We start from the raw sequence: 27,205 nt of genomic DNA on the forward strand, positions 1-27,205 counted from the left end.
GTCTAGATGACCATTTTAGAAAACATACTTCCACTTTGAGTTTAACCATAATTTTTGGATATAGTTTCATGTTCATAATAAAAATCATTTTTCCAGAATAACAACTTTTAAATCAAAGTTTATCATAGTTTTTAATTAACTAACCCAAAAAAGCCCGCGGTGTTACTACGACGGCGTAAATCCGGTTTTACGGTGTTTTTCGTGTTTCCAAGTTTTAAATCATTAAGTTAGCATATCATATAGATATAAAACATGTGTTTAGTTGCTTTTAAAAGTCAAGTTAGAAGGATTAACTTTTATTTGCGAACAAGTTTAGAATTAACTAAACTATGTTCTAGTGATTACAAGTTTAAACCTTCGAATAAGATAGCTTTATATGTATGAATCGAATGATGTTATGAACATCATTACTACCTCAAGTTCCTTGGATAAACCTACTGGAAATGAGAAAAATAGATCTAGCTTCAAAGGATCCTTAGATGGCTTGAAAGTTCTTGAAGCAGAATCATGACACGAAAACAATTTCAAGTAAGATTTCCACTCAAAATAAGATTGTTATAGTTATAGAAATTGAATTAAAGTTTGAATATGATTATTACCGTGTATTAGAAAGATAACCTACTGTAAGTAACAAAGGTTTCTTGATCTTGGATGATTACTTGGAATGGATTTAGAAAACTTGGAAGTAAACTTGCAATTCTTGGAAGTATTCTTGATTTTATGAAACTAGAACTTTTTGAATTTATGAAGAACACTTAGAACTTGAAGATAGAACTTGAGAGATATTAATTAGATGAATAAAATTGAAGAATTAAAGTGTTTGTAGGTGTTTTTGGTCGTTGGTGTATAGATTAGATATAAAGGATATGTAATTTTGTTTTCATGTAAATAAGTCATGAATGATTACTCATATTTTTGTAATTTTATGAGATATTTCATGCTAGTTCCACATGTGTTAGGTGACTCACATGGACTGCTAAGAGCTGATCATTGGAGTGTATATACCAATAGTACATACATCTAAAAGCTGTGTATTGTACGAGTACGAATACGGGTGCATACGAGTAGAATTGTTGATGAAACTGAACGAGGATGTAATTGTAAGAATTTTTGTTAAGTAGAAGTATTTTGATAAGTGTCTTGAAGTCTTTCAAAAGTGTATGAATACATATTAAAACACTACATGTATATACATTTTAACTGAGTCGTTAAGTCATCGTTAGTCGTTACATGTAAATGTTGTTTTGAAACCTTTAGGTTAACGATCTTGTTGATTGTTGTTAACCCATTGTTTATTATAACAAATGAGATGTTAAATTGTTATATTATCATGATATTATGATATATAATATATCTTAGTATGATATATATACAGTTAAATGTCGTTACAACGATAATCGTTACATATATGTCTCGTTTCGAAATCATTAAGTTAGTAGTCTTATTTTTACATATGTATTTCATTGTTAATACACTTAATAATATAATTACTTATCATTTAACATAATTAACCAAGTGTATCAATATCTTAATATGATTCATATGTACCTAGTAAGACGTTGTTATAACGATAATCGTTATATATATCGTTTTCGAGTTTCTTAAATTAATAGTCTCAATTTTATGTATATAACTCATTGTTAAAATACTTAATGAGATACATACTTATAATAAAATCATTTTAACTATATATATAACCATATATATGTCATCGTATAGTTTTTACAAGTTTTAACGTTCGTGAATCACCGGTCAACTTGGGTGGTCAATTGTCTATATGAAACCTATTTCAATTAATCAAGTCTTAACAAGTTTGATTGCTTAAAATGTTGGAAACACTTAATCATGTAAATAACAATTTCATTTAATATATATATATATATATATATATATATATATAAACATGGAAAAGTTCGGGTCACTACAGTACCTACCCGTTAAATAAATTTCGTCCCGAAATTTTAAGCAGTTGGAGGTGTTGACGTATCTTCTGGAAATAAATGCGGGTATTTCTTCTTCATCTGATCTTTACGCTCCCAGGTGAACTCGGGTCCTCTACGAGCATTCCATCGAACCTTAACAATAGGTATCTTGTTTTGTTTAAGTCTCTTAACCTCACGATCCATTATTTCGACGGGTTCTTCAATGAATTGAAGTTTTTCATTGATTTGGATTTAGTCCAACGGAATAGTGAGATCTTCTTTAGCAAAACATTTCTTCAAATTTGAGACGTGGAAAGTGTTATGTACAGCCGCGAGTTGTTGAGGTAGCTCCAGTTGGTAAGCTACTGGTCCGACATGATCTATAATCTTGAATGGTCCAATGTACCTTGGATTTAGTTTCCCCCGTTTACCAAATCGAACAACGCCTTTCCAAGGTGAAACCTTAAGCATGACCATTTCTCCAATTTCAAACTCTATATCTTTTCTTTTACTGTCCGCGTAGCTCTTTTGTCGACTCTGGACGGTTTTCAATCTTTGTTGAATTTGGATGATTTTCTCGGTAGTTTCTTGTATTATCTCCGGACCCGTAATCTGTCTATCCCCCACTTCACTCCAACAAATCGGAGACCTGCACTTTCTACCATAAAGTGCTTCAAACGGCGCCATCTCAATGCTTGAATGGTAGCTGTTGTTGTAGGAAAATTTTTGCTAACGGTAGATGTCCATCCCAACTGTTTCCGAAATCAATAACACAAGCTCGTAGCATATCTTCAAGCGTTTGTATCGTCCTTTCGCTCTGCCCATCAGTTTGTGGATGATAGGCAGTACTCATGTCTAGACGAGTTCCCAATGCTTGCTGTAATGTCTGCCAGAATCTTGAAATAAATCTGCCATCCCTATCAGAGATAATAGAGATTGGTATTCCATGTCTGGAGACGACTTTCTTCAAATACAGTTGTGCTAACTTCTCCATCTTGTCATCTTCTCTTATTGGTAGGAAGTGTGCTGACTTGGTGAGACGATCAACTATTACCAAATAGTATCATAACCACTTGCAGTCCTTGGCAATTTAGTAATGAAATCCATGGTAATGTTTTCCCATTTCCATTCCGAGATTTCAGGTTGTTGTAGTAGACCTGATGGTTTCTGATGTTCAGCTTTGACCTTAGAACACGTCAAACATTCTCCTACATATTTAGCAATATCGGCTTTCATACCTGGCCACCAAAAATGTTTCTTAAGATCCTTGTACATCTTCCCCGTTCCAGGATGTATTGAGTATCTGGTTTTATGAGCTTCTCTAAGTACCATTTCTCTCATATCTCCAAATTTTGGTACCCAAATTCTTTCAGCCCTATACCGGGTTCCGTCTTCCCGAATATTAAGATGCTTCTCCAATCCTTTGGGTATTTCATCCTTTAAATTTCCCTCTTTTAAAACTCCTTTTTGCGCCTCCTTTATTTGAGTAGTAAGGTTAGTGTGAATCATTATATTCATAGATTTTACTCGAATGGGTTCTCTGTCCTTTCTGCTCAAGGCGTCGGCTACCACATTTGCCTTCCCCGGGTGGTAACGAATCTCAAAGTCGTAATCATTCAACAATTCAATCCACCTACGCTGCCTCATATTCAGTTGTTTCTGATTAAATATGTGTTGAAAACTTTTGTGGTCGGTATATATAATACTTTTGACCCCATATAAGTAGTGCCTCCAAGTCTTTAATGCAAAAACAACCGCACCTAATTCCAAATCATGCGTCGTATAATTTTGCTCGTGAATCTTCAATTGTCTAGATTCATAAGCAATCACCTTCGTCCGTTGCATTAATACACAACCGAGACCTTGCTTTGATGCATCACAATAAATCACAAAATCATCATTCCCTTCAGGCAATGACAATATAGGTGCCGTAGTTAGCTTTTTCTTCAATAATTGAAACGCATTCTCTTGTTCATCCTTCCATTCAAATTTCTTCCCTTTATGCGTTAATGCAGTCAAGGGTTTTGCTATTTTGGAGAAATCTTAGATGAATCTTCTGTAGTAACCAGCCAATCCTAAAAATTGACGTATATGCTTCGGAGTTTTTGGGGTTTCCCACTTTTCAACGGTTTCGATCTTTGCCGGGTCCACCTGGATACCTTCTTTGTTCACTATGTGACCAAGGAATTGAACTTCTTCCAACCAAAATGCACACTTTGAAAACTTAGCGTACAGTTTTTCTTTCCTCAATACTTCTAGCACTTTTCTCAAATGTTCTTCGTGCTCTTGATCATTCTTTGAGTAAATAAGTATGTCATCGATGAAAACAATGACAAAATTGTCAAGATATGGCCCACACACTCGGTTCATAAGGTCCATGAACACAGCTGGTGCATTAGTTAATCCAAACGGCATAACCATAAACTCGTAATGACCATAACGCGTCCTAAAAGCAGTTTTTGGAATGTCATCCTCCTTTACTCGCATTTGATGATATCCAGAACGTAAATCGATCTTCGAATAAACCGACGAGCCTTGTAGTTGATCAAATAAGTCGTCAATTCTCGGCAGTGGATAACGGTTTTTGATGGTAAGTTTGTTCAACTCTCTGTAGTCAATACACAACCTAAATGTACCATCCTTCTTCTTGACAAACAAAATAGGAGCTCCCCATGGTGATGTGCTTGGTCGAATGAAACCAGGTTCTAATAGTTCTTGCAGTTGGCTTTGCAGTTCTTTCATCTCGCTGGGTGCGAGTCTATAAGGAGCACGAGCTATTGGTGCAGCTCCTGGTACAAGATCTATTTGAAATTTAACAGATCGATGTGGAGGTAGTCCCAGTAATTCTTTCGGAAATACATCGGGAAATTCTTTTGCGACGGGAACATCATTGATGCTCTTTTCTTCGGTTTGTACTTTCTCGACGTGTGCTAGAACAGCATAGCAACCTTTTCTTATTAGTTTTTGTGCCTTCAAATTACTAATAAGATGTAGCTTCGTGTTGCCCTTTTTTCCGTACACCATTAAGGGTTTTCCTTTTTCTCGTATAATGCGAATTGCATTTTTGTAACAAACGATCTCTGCTTTCACTTCTTTCAACCAGTCCATACCGATTATCACATCAAAACTCCCTAACTCTACTGGTATCAAATCAATCTTAAATGTTTCGCTAACCAGTTTAATTTCTCGATTCCGACATATATTATCTGCTGAAATTAATTTACCATTTGCTAATTCGAGTAAAAATTTACTATCCAAAGCCGTCAATGGACAACTTAACTTAGCACAAAAATCTTTACTCATATAGCTTCTATCCGCACCCGAATCAAATAAAACGTAAGCAGATTTATTGTCAATAAGAAACATACCCGTAACAAGCTCAGGCTCTTCCTGTGCCTTTGCCGCATTAATATTGAAAACTCTTCCGCGGCCTTGTCCATTCGTGTTCTCCTGGTTCGGGCAATTTCTAATAATGTGGCCCGATTTTCCACATTTATAACAAACTACATTGGCATAACTTGCTCCGACACTACTTGCTCCGCCATTACTCGTTCCGACACCATTTGTTCCTTTCGTTCTGTTAACCCCTGGTCCATAGACCTCACACTTCACCGCGCTATGACCATTTCTTTTACACTTGTTGCAAAATTTGGTGCAGAACCCCGAGTGATACTTTTCACACCTTTGGCATAGCTGCTTCTGATTGTTGTTGTTGTTGCGGTTGTTATTGTTGTTGTTATTGGGCCGTTTGTTGTAGTTGCGATTGATGTTGCGATTTTTGGGATAATTGTTGCGATTATTATTGTAATTGCTGTTGTTGTATTGGTGATTCTTATCACCGTTTTCCTCCCACTTTCTTTTGACTTGCTTCACATTGGCCTCTTCAGCCGTCTGTTCTTTAATTCTTTCCTCAATCTGGTTCACTAGTTTGTGAGCCATTCTACATGCCTGTTGTATGGAGGCGGGCTCATGTGAACTTATATCTTCTTGGATTCTTTCCGGTAATCCTTTCACAAACGCGTCGATCTTCTCTTCCTCATCTTCAAACGCTCCCGAACACAATAGGCACAATTCTGTGAATCGTCTTTCGTACGTGGTAATATCAAATCCTTGGGTTCGTAACCCTCTAAGTTCTGTCTTGAGCTTATTGACCTCGGTTCTGGGACGGTACTTCTCGTTCATCAAGTGCTTGAATGCTGACCACGGTAGTGCGTACGCATCATCTTGTCCCACTTGCTCTAGATAGGTATTCCACCATGTTAACGCAGAACCTGTGAAGGTATGCGTAGCGTACTTCACTTTGTCCTCTTCAGTACACTTACTTATGGCAAACACCGATTCGACCTTCTCGGTCCACCGTTTCAATCCGATCGGTCCTTCGGTTCCATCAAATTCCAAAGGTTTGCAGGCAGTGAATTCTTTGTAGGTGCATCCTACACGATTTCCTGTACTGCTAGATCCAAGGTTATTGTTGGTATGTAGCGCAGCCTGTACTGCGGCTATGTTTGAAGCTAGAAAAGTACGGAATTCCTCTTCATTCATATTCACGGTGTGTCGAGTAGTCGGTGCCATTTCCTTCAAAATAGTCAAATGGAACAAGTTAATCATACAGAATATTAAGAGTGGTTAATAGTATTTCGTATCATAATATGAACTCATTTATAAAAGCTTTTTCTTCATATTAGCGTTTTATAAGTTTAAATTCGGGTAGTACCTACCCGTTAAGTTCATACTTAGTAGCTAATATACAATTCAACTACTACAATTCTATATGAAAAACTGATTATAATAATATTTCGCGTTCAAACTTTTACACACTATTTTACAAACTTACAATACCGCTTATTTTACATATAGCATGAAATATAGCACACATTAAATTTGATACAAGATGGTTGTGAAGATAATTCTAGCTAGTACACAAGTCGTTCAGCAAAGGCAATAAAGACACGTAATTCATACGTCCAGAAACAAGTCATGCATTCTGGTTTTACTAGGACTACTTCCCATCCTTGGTCTTATGGAACATAACCGTTATGGCCGTTGATAAGACATCGTGTTGTAACGTCGTCAAAGGGACGAGGGTTACGTAATGTCCAACAGTCCCGTAACAATCTAAAAACCTCATTTCTTACCCCAATTACCGACTCCGTCACTTGTGGGAATGTTTTATTTAATAGTTGTAGCCCGATGTTCTTGTTCTCACTTTGGTGAGAAGCGAACATTACTAATCCGTAAGCATAACATGCTTCTTTATGTTGCATGTTAGCCGCTTTTTCTAAATCACGAAGTCCAATATTCGGATATATTGAGTCAAAATAATTTCTTAACCCATTGCGTAAAATAGCATTTGGGTTCCCCGCAATATATGCGTCAAAGTAAACACATCGTAACTTATGGATTTCCCAATGTGATATCCCCCATCTTTCGAACGAAAGCCTTTTATAAACCAAGGCATTCTTGGAACGTTCTTCGAATGTCTTACAAACTGATCTCGCCTTAAATAGTTGTACTGAAGAATTCTGACCGACTCTAGACAAGATTTCATCAATCATGTCTCCGGGTAGGTCTCTTAAAATATTGAGTTGTCTATCCATTTTGTGTTTTTATACTGTAAAATAGACAAGAGTTAGATTCATAAAAAAATACTTATTAATACAAGCAATTTTTACATATATCATAAAGCATAAGCACACTATATTACATATATTACACCACACGAATACAACTATCTTATTCCGACTCGCTCGTTTCTTCTTCTTCGATTTTGGTTCGTTTTGCCAAGTTTCTAGGGATATATGATGTTCCCCAAATACGAGCCGTCGTTTTCCACATTGATTTAGAAAAACCTGGTGGTTTAGAGGTTCCCGGGTCATTGTTACAACTTAAGGTCTTCGGGGGTTGACGATACATATAAAGTTCATCGGGGTTGGAATTAGATTTCTCTATTTTTATGCCCTTTCCCTTATTATTTTCTTTTGCCTTTTTAAATTCAGTTGGGGTAATTTCTATAACATCATCGGAATTCTCGTCGGAATCCTATTCATCGAAGAATTGGTAATCCTCCCAATATTTTGCTTCCTTGGCGGAAACACCATTGACCATAATTAACCTTGGTCGGTTGGTTGAGGATTTTCTTTTACTTAACCGTTTTATTATTTCCCCTACCGGTTCTATTTCTTCCTCCGGTTCCTCCTCTTCCGGTTCTGATTCTTCTTCCGGTTCTGATTCTTCTTCCGGTTCTTCTTCGGGAACTTGTGAATCAGTCCAATATATATTCGACTCTTCGTTATTATTAGGTGAGTCAATGGGATTTGTGCTAGAGGTAGACATCTATCGCACAATATCAAACATGTTAAGAGATTAATATATCACATAATATATACATGTTAATAATATATAGTTTCCAACAAAAATGTTAAGCAATCATTTTTAAAGAAAACACGGTCGAAGTCTAGACTCACTAATGCATCCTAACAAACTCGATAAGACACACTAATGCAAATTTTCTGGTTCTCTAAGACCAACGCTCGGATACCAACTGAAATGTCCCGTTCTTATTGATTAAAAACGTTCCATATTAATTGATTTCGTTGCGAGGTTTTGACCTCTATATGAGACGTTTTTCAAAGACTGCATTCATTTTTAAAACAAACCATAACCTTTATTTCATAAATAAAGGTTCAAAAAGCTTTACGTAGATTATCAAATAATGATAATCTAAAATATCCTGTTTACACACGACCATTACATAATGGTTTACAATACAAATATGTTACATCGAAATTAGTTTCTTGAATGCAGTTTTTACACAATATCATACAAACATGGACTCCAAATCTTGTCCTTATTTTAGTATGCAACAGCGAAAGCTCTTAGTATTCACCTGAGAATAAACATGCTTTAAACGTCAACAAAAATGTTGGTGAGTTATAGGTTTAACCTATATATATCAAATCGTAACAATAGACCACAAGATTTCATATTTCAATACACATCCCATACATAGAGATAAAAATCATTCATATGGTGAACACCTGGTAACCGACATTAACAAGATGCATATATAAGAATATCCCCATCATTCCGGGACACCCTTCGGATATGATATAAATTTTGAAGTACTAAAGCATCCGGTACTTTGGATGGGGTTTGTTGGGCCCAATAGATCTATCTTTAGGATTCGCGTCAATTAGGGTGTCTGTTCCCTAATTCTTAGATTACCAGACTTAATAAAAAGGGCATATTCGATTTCGATAATTCAACCATAGAATGTAGTTTCACGTACTTGTGTCTATTTTGTAAATCATTTATAAAACCTGCATGTATTCTCATCCCAAAAATATTAGATTTTAAAAGTGGGACTATAACTCACTTTCACATATTTTTACTTCTTCGGGAAGTAAGACTTGGCCACTAGTTGATTCACGAACCTATAACAATATATACATATATATCAAAGTATGTTCAAAATATATTTACAACACTTTTAATATATTTTGATGTTTTAAGTTTATTAAGTCAGCTGTCCTCGTTAGTAACCTACAACTAGTTGTCTACAATTAGATGTACAGAAATAAATCGATAAATATTATCTTGAATCAATCCACGGCCCAGTGTATACGTATCTCAGTATTGATCACAACTCAAACTATATATATTTTGGAATCAACCTCAACCCTGTATAGCTAACTCCAATATTCACATATAGAGTGTCTATGGTTGTTCCGAAATATATATAGATGTGTCGACATGATAGGTCGAAACATTGTAAACGTGTCTATGGTATCTCAAGATTACATAATATACAATACAAGTTGATTATGTTATGGTTGGAATAGATTTGTTACCAATTTTCACGTAGCTAAAATGAGAAAAATTATCCAATCTTGTTTTACCCATAACTTCTTCATTTTAAATCCGTTTTGAGTGAATTAAATTGCTATGGTTTCATATTGAACTCTATTTTATGAATCTAAACAGAAAAAGTATAGGTTTATAGTCGGAAAAATAAGTTATAATTCATTTTTGTAAAGGTAGTCATTTCAGTCGAAAGAACGACGTCTAGATGACCATTTTAGAAAACATACTTCCACTTTGAGTTTAACCATAATTTTTGGATATAGTTTCATGTTCATAATAAAAATAATTTTCCCAGAATAACAACTTTAAAATCAAAGTTTATCATAGTTTTTAATTAACTAACCCAAAACAGCCCGCGGTATTACTACGACGGCGTAAATCCGGTTTTACGGTGTTTTTCGTGTTTCAAGGTTTTAAATCATTAAGTTAGCATATAATATAGATATAGAACATGTGTTTAGTTGCTTTTAAAAGTCAAGTTAGAAGGATTAACTTTTATTTGCGAACAAGTTTAGAATTAACTAAACTATGTTCTAGTGATTACAAGTTTAAACCTTCGAATAAGATAGCTTTATATGTATGAATCGAATGATGTTATGAACATCATTACTACCTCAAGTTCCTTGGATAAACCTACTGGAAATGAGAAAAATAGATCTAGCTTCAAAGGATCCTTGGATGGCTTGAAAGTTCTTGAAGCAGTATCATGACACGAAAACAATTTCAAGTAAGATTTCCACTCGAAATAAGATTGTTATAGTTATAGAAATTGAATTAAAGTTTAAATATGATTATTACCTTGTATTAGAAATATAACCTACTGTAATTAACAAAGGTTTCTTGATCTTGGATGATTACTTGGAATGGATTTAGAAAACTTGGAAGTAAACTTGCAATTCTTGGAAGTATTCTTGATTTTATGAAACTAGAACTTTTGGAATTTATGAAGAACACTTAGAACTTGAAGATAGAACTTGAGAGAGATCAATTAGATGAATAAAATTGAAGAATTAAAGTGTTTGTAGGTGTTTTTGATCGTTGGTGTATGGATTAGATATAAAGGATATGTAATTTTGTTTTCATGTAAATAAGTCATGAATGATTACTCATATTTTTGTAATTTTATGAGATATTTCATGCTAGTTGCCAAATGATGGTTCCCACATGTGTTAGGTGACTCACATGGGCTGCTAAGAGCTGATCATTGGAGTGTATATACCAATAGTATATACATCTAAAAGCTGTGTATTGTACGAGTACGAATACGGGTGCATACGAGTAGAATTGTTGATGAAACTGAACGAGGATGTAATTGTAAGCATTTTTGTTAAGTAGAAGTATTTTGATAAGTGTCTTGAAGTCTTTCAAAAGTGTATGAATACATATTAAAACATTACATGTATATACATTTTAACTGAGTCGTTAAGTCATCGTTAGTCGTTACATGTAAATGTTGTTTTGAAACCTTTAGGTTAACGATCTTGTTGAATGTTGTTAACCCATTGTTTATTATAACAAATGAGATGTTAAATTGTTATATTATCATGATATTATGATATATAATATATCTTAGTATGATATATATACAGTTAAATGTCGTTACAACGATAATCGTTACATATATGTCTCGTTTCGAAATCATTAAGTTAGTAGTCTTATTTTTACATATGTATTTCATTGTTAATACACTTAATAATATATTTACTTATAATTTAACATAATTAACCAAGTGTATCAATATCTTAATATGATTCATATGTACCTAGTAAGACGTTATTATAACGATAATCGTTATATATATCGTTTTCGAGTTTCTTAAATTAATAGTCTCATTTTTATGTATATAACTAATTGTTAAAATACCTAATGAGATACATACTTATAATAAAATCATGTTAACTATATATATAACCATATATATGTCATCGTATAGTTTTTACAAGTTTTAACGTTCGTGAATCACCGGTCAACTTGGGTGGTCAATTGTCTATATGAAACCTATTTCAATTAATCAAGTCTTAACAAGTTTGATTGCTTAACATGTTGGAAACACTTAATCATGTAAATAACAATTTCATTTAATATATATATAAACATGAAAAAGTTCGGGTCACTACAGCATGCATACCATTTCATAATATATCTAATAATAATTATAATTGACTTAATAATAATCTTGAATGAACTCAATGACTCGAATGCAACGTCTTTTGAAATATGTCATGAAGGACTCCAAGTAATATCTTTAAAGTGAACAAATGCACAGCGGAAGATTTCTTTCGTACCTGAGAATAAACATGCTTTAAAGTGTCAACCAAAAGGTTGGTGAGTTCATTGGTTTAACATAAATAATCATTTCATAATCTTAATAGATCACAAGATTTCATATTTCCATTTCTCATAAACATACGTCCCATGCATAGAGACAAAAGTATCATTCATATGGATTGAACACCTGGTAACCGACCTTAACAAGATGTATATAGAATATCCCCATCATTCTGGGATCCTCCTTCGGACATGATATAAATTTCGAAGTACTAAAGCATCCGGTACTTTGGATGGGGCTTGTTGGGCCCGATAGATCTATCTTTAGGATTTGCGTCAATTAGGGTGTCTGTTCCCTAATTCTTAGATTACCAGACTAAAAAGGGTGATATTCGATTCGATAATCCAACCATAGAATGTAGTTTCGATTACTTGTGTCTATTTCGTAAAATATTTATAAAAGTAGCGCATGTATTCTCAGCCCAAAAATATAAAGGGTAAAAAGGCAAATGAAACTCACCATGATGTATTTTGTAGTAAAAATACATATAACGACATTGAACAAAAGTAGGGTTGGCCTCGGATTCACGAACCTATATCAATCATATATGTATTAAAAACATATTCTTGTAACCGAATAACTTTATTTATTTTTATTATTGATATAATTGTTATTTTTAATAATTCATATGTTTCATTATTTATTTTTATATCTTTATTTTATATATAGTAATATTAATATAGTTAAGTTAAGTATAATAAATATACCTTTTATATAAAGATCATTTGTTTATGAATTTGTTAATTTTGATAATACTACGGTTAGTAAAATAATTATATTATATAATTATATTGATAAAAGTGATAATAATAATAATGTTAATAGAATTAATGATATTAATAATGATAATAATACTAAATTGTATTATGATAACAATAGTTATAATAATTTTAACAATTCCTTTAAATCATAATCTTCGTGTCAACTTTCTACGCTACTGCCTATAGTTTTTGTAATACATTAATTTGTACTAAAATCATTATTTTTACGAGTATTCGTATACCTAGAACTAATTTCTATAATTTCTATCTTATCATCTTTTAATATGTGTTTATGTTAATAATATGTTTGGTATCATAATGATAATAATAATACTTTTAATACTTTATGATATTACATAATATTAACTAAAATGATAATAATAACAATAATCTTATTAATCACATTAATACTATTTATAGTAATATTCATAATAATATTAATAACAAAGATATTAATAATTATATAATGATATTAACTCTATTAATAATAATTTGAGTTTATACTAATAATTATAACAATAGTCATAACAATAATAATAACTAGTAAAAATAATAACAATAATCATAATAATAATAATAATAATAATAATAATAATAATAATAATAATAATAATAATAATAATAATAATAATAATAATAATAATAATAATAATAATAATAATAATGGAAAAGAAAATTAAAGTGTATACCCTTTAAAAGCCATCCTAAAAAGAAATGTCCTGTAGGAGACTCGAAACCATGACCTCTCGGACACCGCAACACCCCTTAACCATTCACTCTATTTTGTTTTTCTGATTTATACGCGTATGTATTATATTTAACCCATTTTCGTATTCCATCTTCTTCTTCAAAATTCTAAGTGATCGATGAACTTCACAACAACGAATCAAACGTATTTTGATTCTTCAAAATAATAATAACAACCCAATATCATCTGTTTGGATTCTATTCTTCAATCAAACAAATAAAAAAAATAAAAAAATTAAAAGAAAAGGCCTGCTACCATTCGCGACTGTTTTAAAAAAAATAATAATATGATTTTCGATTTCGTTACATAATGGACTATGATTATAATACGAAATAGTTTTTAAATCGTTCATAGAAACTATTTGAGTCATCAATTGATCTTAAAACAACACAGAGAATTCGAATTTTACCAAGAACATAATTGTTGACTTTTGCAATCGAAACTTTTGACTCCACAATTTGAATTCGATATGAAACATTGAGCTTTGAAACTTTACATAAAGTTTAAGTGTAAGATTTATAACAGTTTTGCATTTATAGATTTTGAAAAACAAAACGAAATCGAGATTTTGATATTTTAACCCAAGAACAGAGATATTCAAATTGTTTTAGAAATTTTCGAATTAAATTTCTCAGATGGTACAGATATAAATTGTTATTTGATATTGGTAGTGTGGAATTCGAATAACTTCTTAACATTTTGAGAAAAACGATTTGTTATATAATGATACTCGACAGATAAACTATCATGTACCAAAAAAATAAAAAAAAATAAAAGGAGAAAGAGATGGGTAACGGGTTTTGGATGCTTATTTGATCGATCGTACTAATCAGGAGACAGAAACAAAATTTAGCAACAAGTTGTTAATTGCTTTACACTGAATGATCACCTTTTTCTGATTTTTATATAAATTATATAATTAGTTTTTAATTAATTAATAAATATATATTAGAAATAATAATAATAATACTAATTAATAATAATTAAAATACTGATTTGTACTAATAGAATTATTAATAATAAAAATGGAAAATTTTTTTATTAATGATATTACTAATAGATTGTATTATTTTCTAATAATAATAACTATAATAATATTAATGATATTAATAATACTAATATTTATAAGGACAATAATAATAATAAATATCTATTAATAATAACTAAAGTTGTAATCTTACTACCAATTATGATATCAATAATATTAATAATAATATAACAAATCAGTTGTATCAAATTTCATAATTAGGTAATATACATAATAATGATGATAATACTGATATTAATATTAAATACTTTTCCAAATAATAATAATAATACGATTTGTAAAGATGAAAAAAAAAATTAAATGCGTTAAAATTCATATCTATATATTTTTATTGAAAATAATAATATTAACACTACTGATATTAGTATTAATATCCGTATTGATAATAACAATGAAGGTACTCATAATGATATGAACATAACAATTATGTTTTAATTTATTATTTATTATTAAATATATAATATTTACTAATCATATAATATATAACCAGTATTGAATGTTTAATACAATATATATGATCATCAATTATTCTTCAAAATCATATTTAAACAAATATATATATACATATTCATCTTAATAGTAATTTAATTATTCTATATAATACTTTTACATTTTTAGTTCAAATAATTATATTGTATTTTATTAATTCAAATTATTAGGTATTCTTTATATTTATTTTTACAAAATAAATATATACAAACAATTGTTCGTGAATCGTCGAGCACGGTCAACGGGTAATTGATTATATGAATAAAATTCTAAAAACTTTAAGACCCAATAAAACATACTTTGCTTATCGTGTCGAAATTAAATAAAATTCAAGCATAAATTTGTTCGAAAATTCCCGGGTCATCACACACTTCACCGCTTGTCATTTTTTATATATACACAATTAAACATGTTTTACAGTGGTGTACAATACAACATCCAAAGCATGTTTGATTGTGTGTATATAAAATACGAGTATGGTTGTGTATATATTAATCCCTCAAAAATTTGGATTATGAAAATTCACGAGTTTTTCACTTTCTTTTATACAAATTTGTTACATTTTTCATATTTCTTAATTATCAATGTAGTGACTTCTTTTATATAATTAAGAGTAAACTTTACTTTAACATGATGAAAGTTATGTTAAAAATATGAGAAATGATCCGTATACAATTAATTTAACCGTACACAACCAAATATGATTTATGATATTGTATAGTATAACACATTAAAGCAAATTTAGTTGTGTATGATTAAAAATTAATTATATACGGATCATCACTCTTAAAATACATATACAAAAACTCAAATACACATTAGAGCTTTAGGTATACTTTATAATTGTTCACTTAATTTAATATATATATATATATATATATATATTTATATATATATATATATATATATAAACTCAAATACACATTCATTTTCTATCATTCACTTTCACATTTATATCAATGTGGATGTTTATCTTAAATAATTATTATATTGTCGTTGATATCTACCAATAACAAATTAATTGAATAGATATCTACCGGATGTCATCCTAACGATGACTCTAGCTTCTACTCATTTCGTCTCAAAATTATTGTCTTACTTTATTGAGTTATATAATATTCGATGAAATTGATACCAAAAAAAATACATTTTAAAATTGAATCTATTCATTTACGTTTCATCAAATATCATACATCACATATAAAAATATTTAAAGTCAATATTAAAAGGAAAAAAAAAAGATATTAGAAAATTTAACAAAACAATTATTTTAAGACAAATAGAGTATTATCGATAAAATTAGTACTTTGAAGTTCTTGATACCAAATTCTTATGGGCTTCACGTGCAAGCGTGTAGAATTATCAATATTCAATATGTTATACATTCAACAATATGTTTTCCTAGCTAGTCAGGATTTAGTTCACTACTTTCTCTTCATACATTTAAAAGTGTTTGTTGAGGCAGTATATAAAACTCAAGTTGGTCCCATTGTGACTTTCATTGTTTATAATTTACTCATTATTGCCAATTAATTCGAAGATCATTAATAAAATAATATCTTTTAAACAACAGTTCGGGATCATCCCAGGGAAACTAAACCACTCATACGTTTATCTCTCGCACTTGCATAACCGGCCCCCAACTGCTGCCCAGGACGATACTCTGCCCAATCCAAGGGTATGAGCAGTAAAACTCCCCCGCCCCCACTACCCCCGCAATGCGATGTGCGGAAGTCACCCTTGAGTAGAATTCAAGGGTTAATGGGCAACCTTAGGTGCACCTCATGAGAATCGAACTCCCGATCTCTCACTAAAAGACCTCTTACTAAAATAGGCAGATCACTACCATACGAACTACAACACAAAGTTAAGTGATAAAATATATAATATCTTCCGAATCAGACTACAATCAGAAGTTAATCAGATATTCATATTTAATTTTGCATATACTGATTATGATTGTTTAAGATAAATGGTTTGTATGCCACTAAATTAAGATTTTGGACAGTTTTATTCTTGATTACTTTTTATGCATATGAGAGCCATGCATACAGACCTACACGAGCAAACTATACAGAAGATATTTATTTACATGATAACCCACACCAGTTCTGAAACAATGAGACCCATTTAGACAACTAGGATTAAGGAGTCATTAATGCCGCTCAATCCTTTTAAACTTAAATCTTTTGGAGATCTACTCGAAACTTTTGATTTACATATCATTGATCAAGATCATACCATCACACTTGTCCAAACTTTATTCTGAAAAACTTTTTGGTTGCAATTTTTCCATACCAAATATACATGAGATGATGTGTTGCATATTTCCCGGCCCACCATCCCGCCAGTAAATACTTTTGATGATTATAGTCCAAAATGCATCGGTTTCAACCAGAAACCTCTACCACCATTCACCCAACAATGACCAATTATCTACAAAAAGGTGTAGATCGACAAAGCCACTCAAACTCTATGTATCCTATAAAAACACACTCGTAAAAGTCGGATGTATGTAAAATACTTCAGCGAAACTTCGTGGTTTTTACCATAACGACAAGTGTTTCTATTTGAATTTTACCATGTGTAGTAGAGTATAATAATGGAGTAACATTCTACAAAGTTATTTTCACACTTTTTTTTTGTATTCTTTTGAAAAACAATTTAGCTAAGTGATCTTTTATATTTCTAGATCAACATCTGTAGTGATTTTTAAACAATTGTAACCAAAGCTGCCATTTATCATACTTAAAGCTACCATGTCAAACAACTGATATTGGTAGCTAACAAAATAATTTTTGGTTGCTATCGCAGTCATATTTACCTTCTTCCACACCCGAACCATTGCGTGACTATAGAAAACAGGAACTTGAAAATCTTAGAGGAACCGGTTCAGGAATGCTCAAAGAATGGGACAGAGTTTATGACTACGCTTACTATAATGATTTGGGTCAACCTGATAAGGGACCCAAATATGCCCGACCCGTTCTAGGTGGATCAAAAGAGTTTCCATATCCAAGAAGAGGAAGAACGGGTCGCAAGCCAACTAAAACAGATTCAAATAGTGAAAGTAGATTGTGTCTTTTAAATCTAGACATTTATGTGCCACGAGATGAAAGGTTTAGTCATGTTAAATTTTCAGAATTTTTAGCTTACGCTGCTAAATCCATAGGCCAAGTTGTTCGTTCTGAGATCAATGGGGTTATTGATACAACTCCAAATGAATTTGATTCGTTTAAAGATGTATCGGATCTTTATAAAGGCGGGATTGAGCTCAAACCTAAGCGCTTAGTAAGTAAGATTAGAAAAAACATTAATATGGAATTGCTTAAAGAACTGTTGTGCTCTCATGGCGAAAAATCTTTTACGTTCCCATTGCCTGATGTTATCAAAGGTACATACTTTTATACAACTATCTAGTTATAGATGTGTGTAGGTGATGAAAAAGTTGTTAACTTTTTAAACCTTCTTTGGCCATAATTTTTTTTAACTTTAGAAGTTTTACACTTATGTATTGAAACTTTTTTTTTTCAGTGGACGACTCTAAATGGCGAAGAGATGAAGAATTTGGAAGAGAAATGCTTGCAGGAGTAAACCCTGTGGTCATTCGTCGACTTAAAGTAAGTTTAATTTTTGGTTTGAGCTCTTTAATGACATTTGATAATTTTTGAACTCTTGTTTTTACAATCAGGTGTTCCCACCGACGAGCAATCTTGATCCGACCGAATACGGTGACCAAACAAGCTCAATGAAAAAGGAACATCTTGAACCAAACATGAACGGATTAACAGTAGACCAAGTAAGTGTAAAATCTTCGATTAGTGTTCTAATTAATTCGTTGTAGCATGTTAAAAACTGTCTATTTCGACTCATTCATTCATAGTCTGTAACAACCCGTCGTACATCAGATTGATAATGATAATTTGAGTACCTTATATGTTTTAAGTAGTGGCTAATTAATATCTCCCATGATAGTTTTAAGTTGAAAACTGAAGATACCCGGTAGTTTATTGAATCCTAAAAAAATTCTACTTGTATTGACCCAATACAATTTCACACACTACAACATTCCTGATTTCCCATTTTAACATCAATAAAATACAACAAAATGGTGTATTGTATAGGCTCTGGATGAAAACAAGTTGTTCATATTGGATCACCATGATGCATTGATGCCATATTTAACAAAAATCAACAACAATAAAGATATTGCGTTCCCCATACTCTGCATGTGCGGGATTGGACATTGTTGTTGTTGTGATAAAAATATTGCTTCAAAGATATATGCAACCAGAACAGTCCTGTTGCTCCAACATGACGGCACAGTGAAGCCGCTAGCTATTGAGTTAAGTTTACCGAAAACAGAAAGCGAAATCTACACGCCTTCTCACGATGGTACAGTTAAAGATACTATATGGGAGTTAGCCAAGGCTTATGTAGCGGTTAACGATTCTGGATACCATCAACTTATTAGCCACTGGTACTAATACATCCACAGACATATAATTCATTAATTGCATAAATGATTTATTGATATAATTTTTTGTTTTGTGTAGGTTGAACACTCATGCAGTTATAGAACCATTCATAATAGCTACTAATCGACAATTAAGTGTGCTTCATCCAATTTTCAAGCTTCTGCAACCGCATTTTCGTGATACGATGCACATAAATGCATTAGCTAGGCAAATACTCATTAATGCTGGTGGTATACTTGAAAGGACCGTATTTCCAGCTAAATACGCCATGGAATTGTCTGCGGTTATTTATAAAAACTGGGTCTTCCCCGACCAAGCGTTACCTGCTGATCTACTCAAGAGGTAATTGGGCCAATTTAAGTTAGTTTGTGGTACCTCAAGCGAGTTAAGTAAATAGGTTTAATACAATAATTTGTCATTCTGATGTCACTAACAAGTTCAGCATTTAGTGTTGAACCATTTAATTTAAAAGGCAATCAAACCCGCCCTTACTCACCAATGAGCTATATACAAATATGCATTACTTACTCACCAATGAGTTTTTTTTTTTTTTTTTTTTTTTTTTTTTTTTTTTTTTTTTTTGTAATTTTTTACCACCTTAACTATTTGTAACATGAATTTGTCGAATTATCTGCAGAGGTATTGCAGTTAAGGACGAAAGCCAACCGCACGGGTTAAAACTGCTAATAGAGGATTACCCGTTCGCAGTAGATGGACTCAAGATTTGGTCCGCAATCGAAACATGGGTTCACGAGTACTGTTCCATATATTACCCCTCAGACGAAATGGTTCTAGCTGATTCAGAACTCCAGTTATGGTGGTTCGAGTTAAGAACCAAGGGCCATGGTGACAAGCAAGACGAGCCATGGTGGCCACAAATGAACACACGGGCCGAACTCATCCACACGTGCACCATCATCATATGGGTCGCTTCGGCTCTACATGCAGCAGTCAACTTTGGTCAATACCCGTACGCTGGGTACCTTCCTAACCGCCCAACTGTGAGCCGTAGGTTCATGCCTAAACCGAATACTCCAGAGTACGCTGAGCTGGAATCGAACCCTGAAAAGGCGTTTTTGAAAACAATCACGAGTCAACTTCAAACGTTACTTGGAGTTTCGTTAATAGAGATTTTGTCAAGGCATTCGACCGATGAGGTTTATCTTGGACAAAACGAGTCGCCTAACTGGACATCTGATGGTAACGCGTTAGAAGCGTTTGAGAGGTTCGGGATAAATTTGGTCGATATCGAAGGAAATATATTGGAAAGGAACAAAAAACCCGAGTTGAAGAACAGAAATGGTCCGATTCAGTTTCCGTACACCTTGCTTTATCCTAGCACTTCTGATTTCACTCGTGAAGGTGGACTTACAGGCAAGGGTATACCCAATAGCGTATCGATTTGAAACGTTTGAAGTAAGTTTGTTTTAAGCTATAAATCTTGGTTTGTTGTGTAAATTATCGCGGTTTACATTTGTTGTCTAGAGTTCAATTAAGGTGAGCAATGTAACATAAACAAATTTCGCCAAATTCTTGTAAGAAATTATTCAAGTTTGTCACATATAATCTTATCATTTGGGATCCATAGCTCGAAAAATGGGTCCATTGGGTTAGGTATTCAACCAATTGGTCCATAAAAAGTTAAAAGGGGTCTAACTTAGACCTATATGAAGCTTAACAAATATATATAGAAGGTCCAACGGGTTCTTTATGGGTCTCTACGAGATTCTAAAAAATGATATTATCTAGAGGTTTTACGTGTTTAAGAAATTTTGAGAAACAGGTGTCCACCCGACCCGTTGGACCCATCTAAAAAGCCTGACCCGTTTGACCAATGACCCGTTTCGACCCAAACTCATTCAGCTCTCAAGCCGATCCAACCTGACCCGTTTGCCAGGTATGATATTGTTCTCTCATAAATTTGATGACATTTAGGATTTTTTGAATTGTGGATTACAATAAGAAAAAGTTCAAAGTAAAAAAGAAGAGACGAAAACAGAATATAACAGATTGAACATAAAAAAGGGGAATTTCGTTGAGCTTTTAATCCTCTATGTCAACCAATATTGTACCAAGTCAAGCGTGGTTGTGTGTGTGAGTCGAACCATGACCATGTCCATAGATGAACCTTGCTGAACCTTCGGTGTACACATGTGTTTCATCTTCCAATCTGCAAACATATATCAAACCATGATTACAGTTATCAGTTGATGAATGGGTTACAGTCTACATATTTCAGCAGATAAGAAGAAACTGTAGTTTAGCTTACGATTTTCTAACTGCTTTGCTCAAAGTAGAAGCGGAAAGAAACGTTTTGCCATCAAGGTATCGATTTTCGCCATTAATCCTTTGCTTCATTCTTAAGTCAAGTTCATCTGGGCTCAGTGATATCGGGTAATCTGAGGCCTGTCATTAAGTTAAAGAGAGAATATATAATTAACTACAACCACACATATATTACATCAGTATATTAGGAGTAAAGATTAAAAAAAAAAAAAGTTATGTAAATAACATTACCATGACCCATCCCCATGTGTCCGCATATGAAGGAATATGAGCAGAGTATGGCACAACATCTGTTCGTCATTTGGGCCAAATTAGCGCCATTTATTGAATAAACATTGTGTGCTAAATATTAGTGAAGCGAGAATATTGAAACGTACATTTGAACACTTGTTTGAGAGTGTTGAAAATGCAAGAAAATACTTCTGTGTGGCTAAAAACACCAGCAGGGCCAGCCTGCACAAAATCAAACTTTGTTAATCTGACCTACTCCCTTGTTTTTTTTTTGGAATTTTTGTAAACGACTGCAGATGTCAACTTTAGAGCCAGTCAAAGTCAAATTCGGTCGGTCACAGTCAATGTTGCTTAAAGTCAAAGTCAAAGTCATTCAACATCAATGTTGCTCAAAGTCAATGTTGGACAGTTAGAAATTAGTATAGCTATAGATGAAAGGGGTTAAAAGCATTAAACGAAAAATGAGTTTCGTAGATCAATGCATTTAATGCTGAAACTTTATATGTTATGTAAATGTACCTGTGTAACAAAAACACCGCCTTCTGTAAGTCTTGGTTTAACAGTAAGTTCATAAAAGGTCTTTGTATATAGTTGGTAACATGGGCCTCCTTCAATTGGATCAGCCAAATCTCCTATTATCACATCATATTTATCTTGTCTCTTCACTAATTCCGCCCTGCAACGTTATTAAAACTCAATCTCTACATCAAATCATGTTTTACTACTAGTAATAGAAGTGTATATATTAAACCTTGCATCATTGATGATGAGTTCTAGTCTTGGATCACAAAAGGCTTCACTATTAACCGCCAAATACGACTTGCAAAAGTCCACCACTTCCTGATCATCATTGTATCAAATACGATCCATACGTTACCATATAAGCTTTTTATGGATAAAAAAATATGAAAGTGAAAAGATAAAAGAAGTTGTCACCTCATCAATGTCACACATGACAACTTTGTTCACAGTTTTGTGTCTAAGTAGTTCCCTTGCAGTTGAACCCTCACCTCCTCCCATAATAAATATGGTCTTGGGACTGAAAAATGTATATAATCCACTTCGATTATTACGTTTAAGGTTACGATTTTATCGATGTGTGCTAATTAAATAGTAAAGAAAACAAAAAATTAGTACTTTGGGTGATGCAGAAGTGGTGGATGAACAAGTGACTCATGGTAAATGAATTCATCAATCTCGGCACTTTGCAATTTTCCATCTATCACCAAGGCCTGAAAATTATTTATTAGTTATTTTAAAATGAAATGATGACGATTTTAATAGATATTTAACATTGACTAGTACTAGTACTAGTATGACCAAATGAATGTATAAAAAGTTTGTACCTTTCCAAAAGGCTTGGTGTCCAAGAGTTGAATGTCTTGGAACTGAGTGGTTCCTGTGTGCAGTATGCTGCATAAAACATAAATTAATATATTATATTGAATAGCCTTTTAGTGTTTTATATATTAAAAAGATCAAATGCTAGATTATGTTAATTACTATAGTATAGTAATATTATAGTATAGTAAACAACAATATATAAAGAAGGGACAAAAGTTTTGCTTGCCACTAATCTTGCCCAACTTTTACCTATACAAGTGACCTTTTAACAAAAGGGAAGCATTTTTAGTGATTTTAATGTTTATACACCAATTTTAACAAATAACTGATTAAAATATATAAAAAATAAAAAATACATTAAAAACTAAAAACATGTCACCAAAGAGATCAAAGTAACCTATTAAGAGCAAAACACCATCTCAAGTTGTCTTCAATCTCTTCTTCATACCAACAACTTTTCCTTTGAGAATATGCATTCCCATTCCCATTCCCATTCCCATTCCCATTCCCATTCCCATTCCAAAAAGGAAGATCACCCATTATATTATATTGATATTATATTTTAGATAAAATTAAAAATGTAGATTTAGATATAGATATGTTGTATATGATAAAATAAAGGTTGTAGAGATGGAAGTATGTTTGGTGAAGGATGGATTTATATAACAAGTTAAAAAGGGATTGAAGATGGTGATGGTGATGGTGATGATGCAAATAAATAAAACTGGTTTGAAGTGAAGCCAAATCCTCATTGAATTCCCAAAACACATCATGAGTTGCTTTCCCCGCGTGCCATCTTTTTGGTTAGTTCTCCCACCTTTTTACATCACAAATGTTACACAACTATCCAAATTACTCATATTATTATCATCGTTACATTCAACTTAAACGTTATGTTTAAAGATTATATACATAGAAAACCCTAGGACTACAAATGAGTCGTATAATACCAAACTAACTTAACCCTAATCTATAATCTAACACTCCTGCAATCCGCAATTCTAACGATGAAGTCAATAAAGTTCAAGACTAAAAATAAAACGCTAAATATTAATTAAATTAATTAAAAGTAACTATTTTCTCTTATTCGTCGAATGGTGTGTTGGTATATATTTGTAATCCCTATAGAATTCAAGTTATGCACTGGGACCAGAGTTAACATTCGCGTCAATGAAAATTTTGACGGGGTGTTAAAATCTTGCAATAAGATAGGACAATGATCGGAGATTTTTCTTTCCAAAGCTACTACCGGGAGGTTCTTCCACATTAGGTTGATGTTTTCGGTTACTAGAAATTGAAACAGGACACAGTGTTGTTTACAAGCATTGGAAACTCGACATTTGTTGTCTACAAACTTTTGATATGAAACCTTTGTGGTCTAATACTGATAAACATTTACTGATATCTGATTTATGAATAATGATTTCGAATACTGATTACTGATAACTGATTTCTGAAAACTGATTTCGGATACTGATTACTGATAAACGTTTATGATAACTGATTTTTGATAAACGATTTCTGAAACCGATTTCTGAAACATACTGGTATTGTTTACTTAAACATGTAGATTCATTCAACATTATTGTTGACCCGTTATGCATGTTTTATCTCAGGTATTTATTGTTTCCACTTTAGAACTTTGCTGTTACATAGAAGTCAAGTCATGCACTGAGACCAGAGTTAACATTCGCGTCAATGACAATTTTTGACAGGGTGTTAGAGTCTTACAACAAGATAGGACAATGATCGGAGATTTTTCTTTCCAAAGCTACTACCAAGAGGTTCTTCCACATTAGGTTGAAGTTTTCGGTTACCAGAAATTGGTCAAGCTTACTATATTTCAATCGGTCATCGCTAACATGGGTGAACTTACTTCTGTAGTGACCCGAACTTTTCCATGTTTATATATATTAAATGAAATTGATATTTACATGATTAAGTGTTTCCAACATAATAAGCAATCAAACTTGTTAAGACTTGATTAATTGAAATAGGTTTCATATAGACAATTGACCACTCAAGTTGACCGGTGATTCACGAACATTAAAACTTGTAAAAACTATATGATGACATATATATGATTATATATATAGTTAACATGATATTATGATAAGTAAGTATCTCATTAGGTATTTTAACTATGAGTTATATACATAAAATTGAGTTTATTGATTTAAGAAACTCGAAACGATATATATATAACGATTATCGTTATAACAACGTCTTACTAAATACATATGAATCATATTAAGATATTGATACACTATGTTTAATCATGATAAATGATAAGTAAACATGTCATTATGTATATTAACAATGAACTACATATGTAAAAACAAGACTACTAACTTAAGGATTTCGAAACGAGACATATATGTAACGATTATCGTTGTAACGACATTTAAATGTGTATATATCATATTAAGATATATTAAGATATCATAATATCATGATAATATAATAATTAACATCTCATTAGATATAATAAATATTGGGTTAACAATATTTAACAAGATCGTTAACTTAAAGGTTTCAAATCAACATTTACATGTAACGACTAACGATGACTTAACGACTCAGTTAAAATGTATATACATGTAGTGTTTTAATATGTATTCATACACTTTTGAAAGACTTCAAGACACTTATCAAAATACTTCTACTTAACAAAAATGCTTACAATTACATCCTCGTTCAGTTTCATCAACAATTCTACTCGTATGCACCCGTATTTTACTCGTACAATACACAGCTTTTAGATGTATGTACTATTGGTATATACACTCCAATGATCAGCTCTTAGCAGCCCATGTGAGTCACCTAACACATGTGGAAACCATTATTTGGCAACTAGCATGAAATATCTCATAAAATTACAAAAATATTAGTAATCATTCATGACTTATTTACATGAAAATAAAATTACATATCCTTTATATCTAATCCATATACCAACGACCAAAAACACCTACAAACACTTTCATTCTTCAATTTTCTTCATCTAATTGATCTCTCTCAAGTTCCATCTTCAAGTTCTAAGTGTTCTTCATAAATTCTACAAGTTCTAGTTTCGTAAAATCAAGAATACTTCCAAGTTTACTAGCTCACTTCCAATCTTGTAAAGTGATCATCCAACCTCAAGAAATCCTTGTTGTTTACAGTAAGATATCATTCCAAATCAAGGTAATACTCATATACAAACTTTGATTCAATTCCTATAACTATAACTATCTTAATTCGAGTGATAATCTTACTTGAACTTGTTTTCGTGTCATGATTCTACTTCTAGAACTTTCAAGCCATCCAAGATCCTTTGAAGCTAGATCATTTCTTGTCACTTCCAGTAGGTTTACCTACTAAAATTGAGGTAGTAATGATGTTCATAACATCATTCGATTCATACATATAAAACTATCTTATTCGAAGATTTGAACATGTAATCACTAGAACATAGTTTAGTTAATTCTAAACTTGTTCGCAAACAAAAGTTAATCCTTCTAACTTGACTTTTAAAATCAACTAAACACATGTTCTATATCTATATGATATGCTAACTTAATGATTTAAAACCGGAAAACACGAAAAACACCGTAAAACCGGATATACGCCGTCATAGTAACACCGCGGGCTGTTTTGGGTTTGATAATTAAAAACTATGATAAACTATGATTTAAAAGTTGTTCTTCTGGGAAAATAATTTTTC

General features: G+C 32.2%; 2 protein-coding genes across 2 annotated transcripts in view; one reads left to right on the plus strand and one right to left on the minus strand.

Annotated features, from left to right (window-relative positions):
* Positions 1–21,190, plus strand: part of LOC139872806 (probable linoleate 9S-lipoxygenase 5) — a 32,607-nt gene extending 11,417 nt beyond the window's left edge. Inside the window, exons 3-8 of the mRNA XM_071860732.1 lie at positions 17,975–18,554; positions 18,695–18,780; positions 18,852–18,959; positions 19,285–19,640; positions 19,717–19,980; positions 20,276–21,190. Coding sequence (XP_071716833.1) covers positions 17,975–18,554; positions 18,695–18,780; positions 18,852–18,959; positions 19,285–19,640; positions 19,717–19,980; positions 20,276–21,044 — 2,163 coding nt within the window. The 3' untranslated portion in view covers positions 21,045–21,190. The remainder of the gene's footprint in view (positions 1–17,974; positions 18,555–18,694; positions 18,781–18,851; positions 18,960–19,284; positions 19,641–19,716; positions 19,981–20,275) is intronic.
* A 388-nt stretch (positions 21,191–21,578) lies between these two features.
* On the minus strand, positions 21,579–24,039 carry LOC139872792 (thermospermine synthase ACAULIS5-like). The gene is made up of 10 exons (XM_071860718.1): positions 23,897–24,039; positions 23,502–23,568; positions 23,293–23,387; positions 23,092–23,194; positions 22,907–22,995; positions 22,675–22,831; positions 22,302–22,377; positions 22,156–22,214; positions 21,908–22,044; positions 21,579–21,808 (listed from the first exon to the last, which is right to left on the minus strand). The coding sequence occupies exons 1-10, from the start codon at positions 24,037–24,039 to the stop codon at positions 21,715–21,717; spliced, it is 1,020 nt and encodes a 339-aa protein (XP_071716819.1). The 3' UTR covers positions 21,579–21,714.
* Between the last annotated feature and the right edge of the window lie 3,166 nt (positions 24,040–27,205).

The sequence above is a fragment of the Rutidosis leptorrhynchoides genome, chromosome 10, assembly GCF_046630445.1.
Source record: "Rutidosis leptorrhynchoides isolate AG116_Rl617_1_P2 chromosome 10, CSIRO_AGI_Rlap_v1, whole genome shotgun sequence".
Lineage (NCBI taxonomy): Eukaryota > Viridiplantae > Streptophyta > Magnoliopsida > Asterales > Asteraceae > Rutidosis > Rutidosis leptorrhynchoides.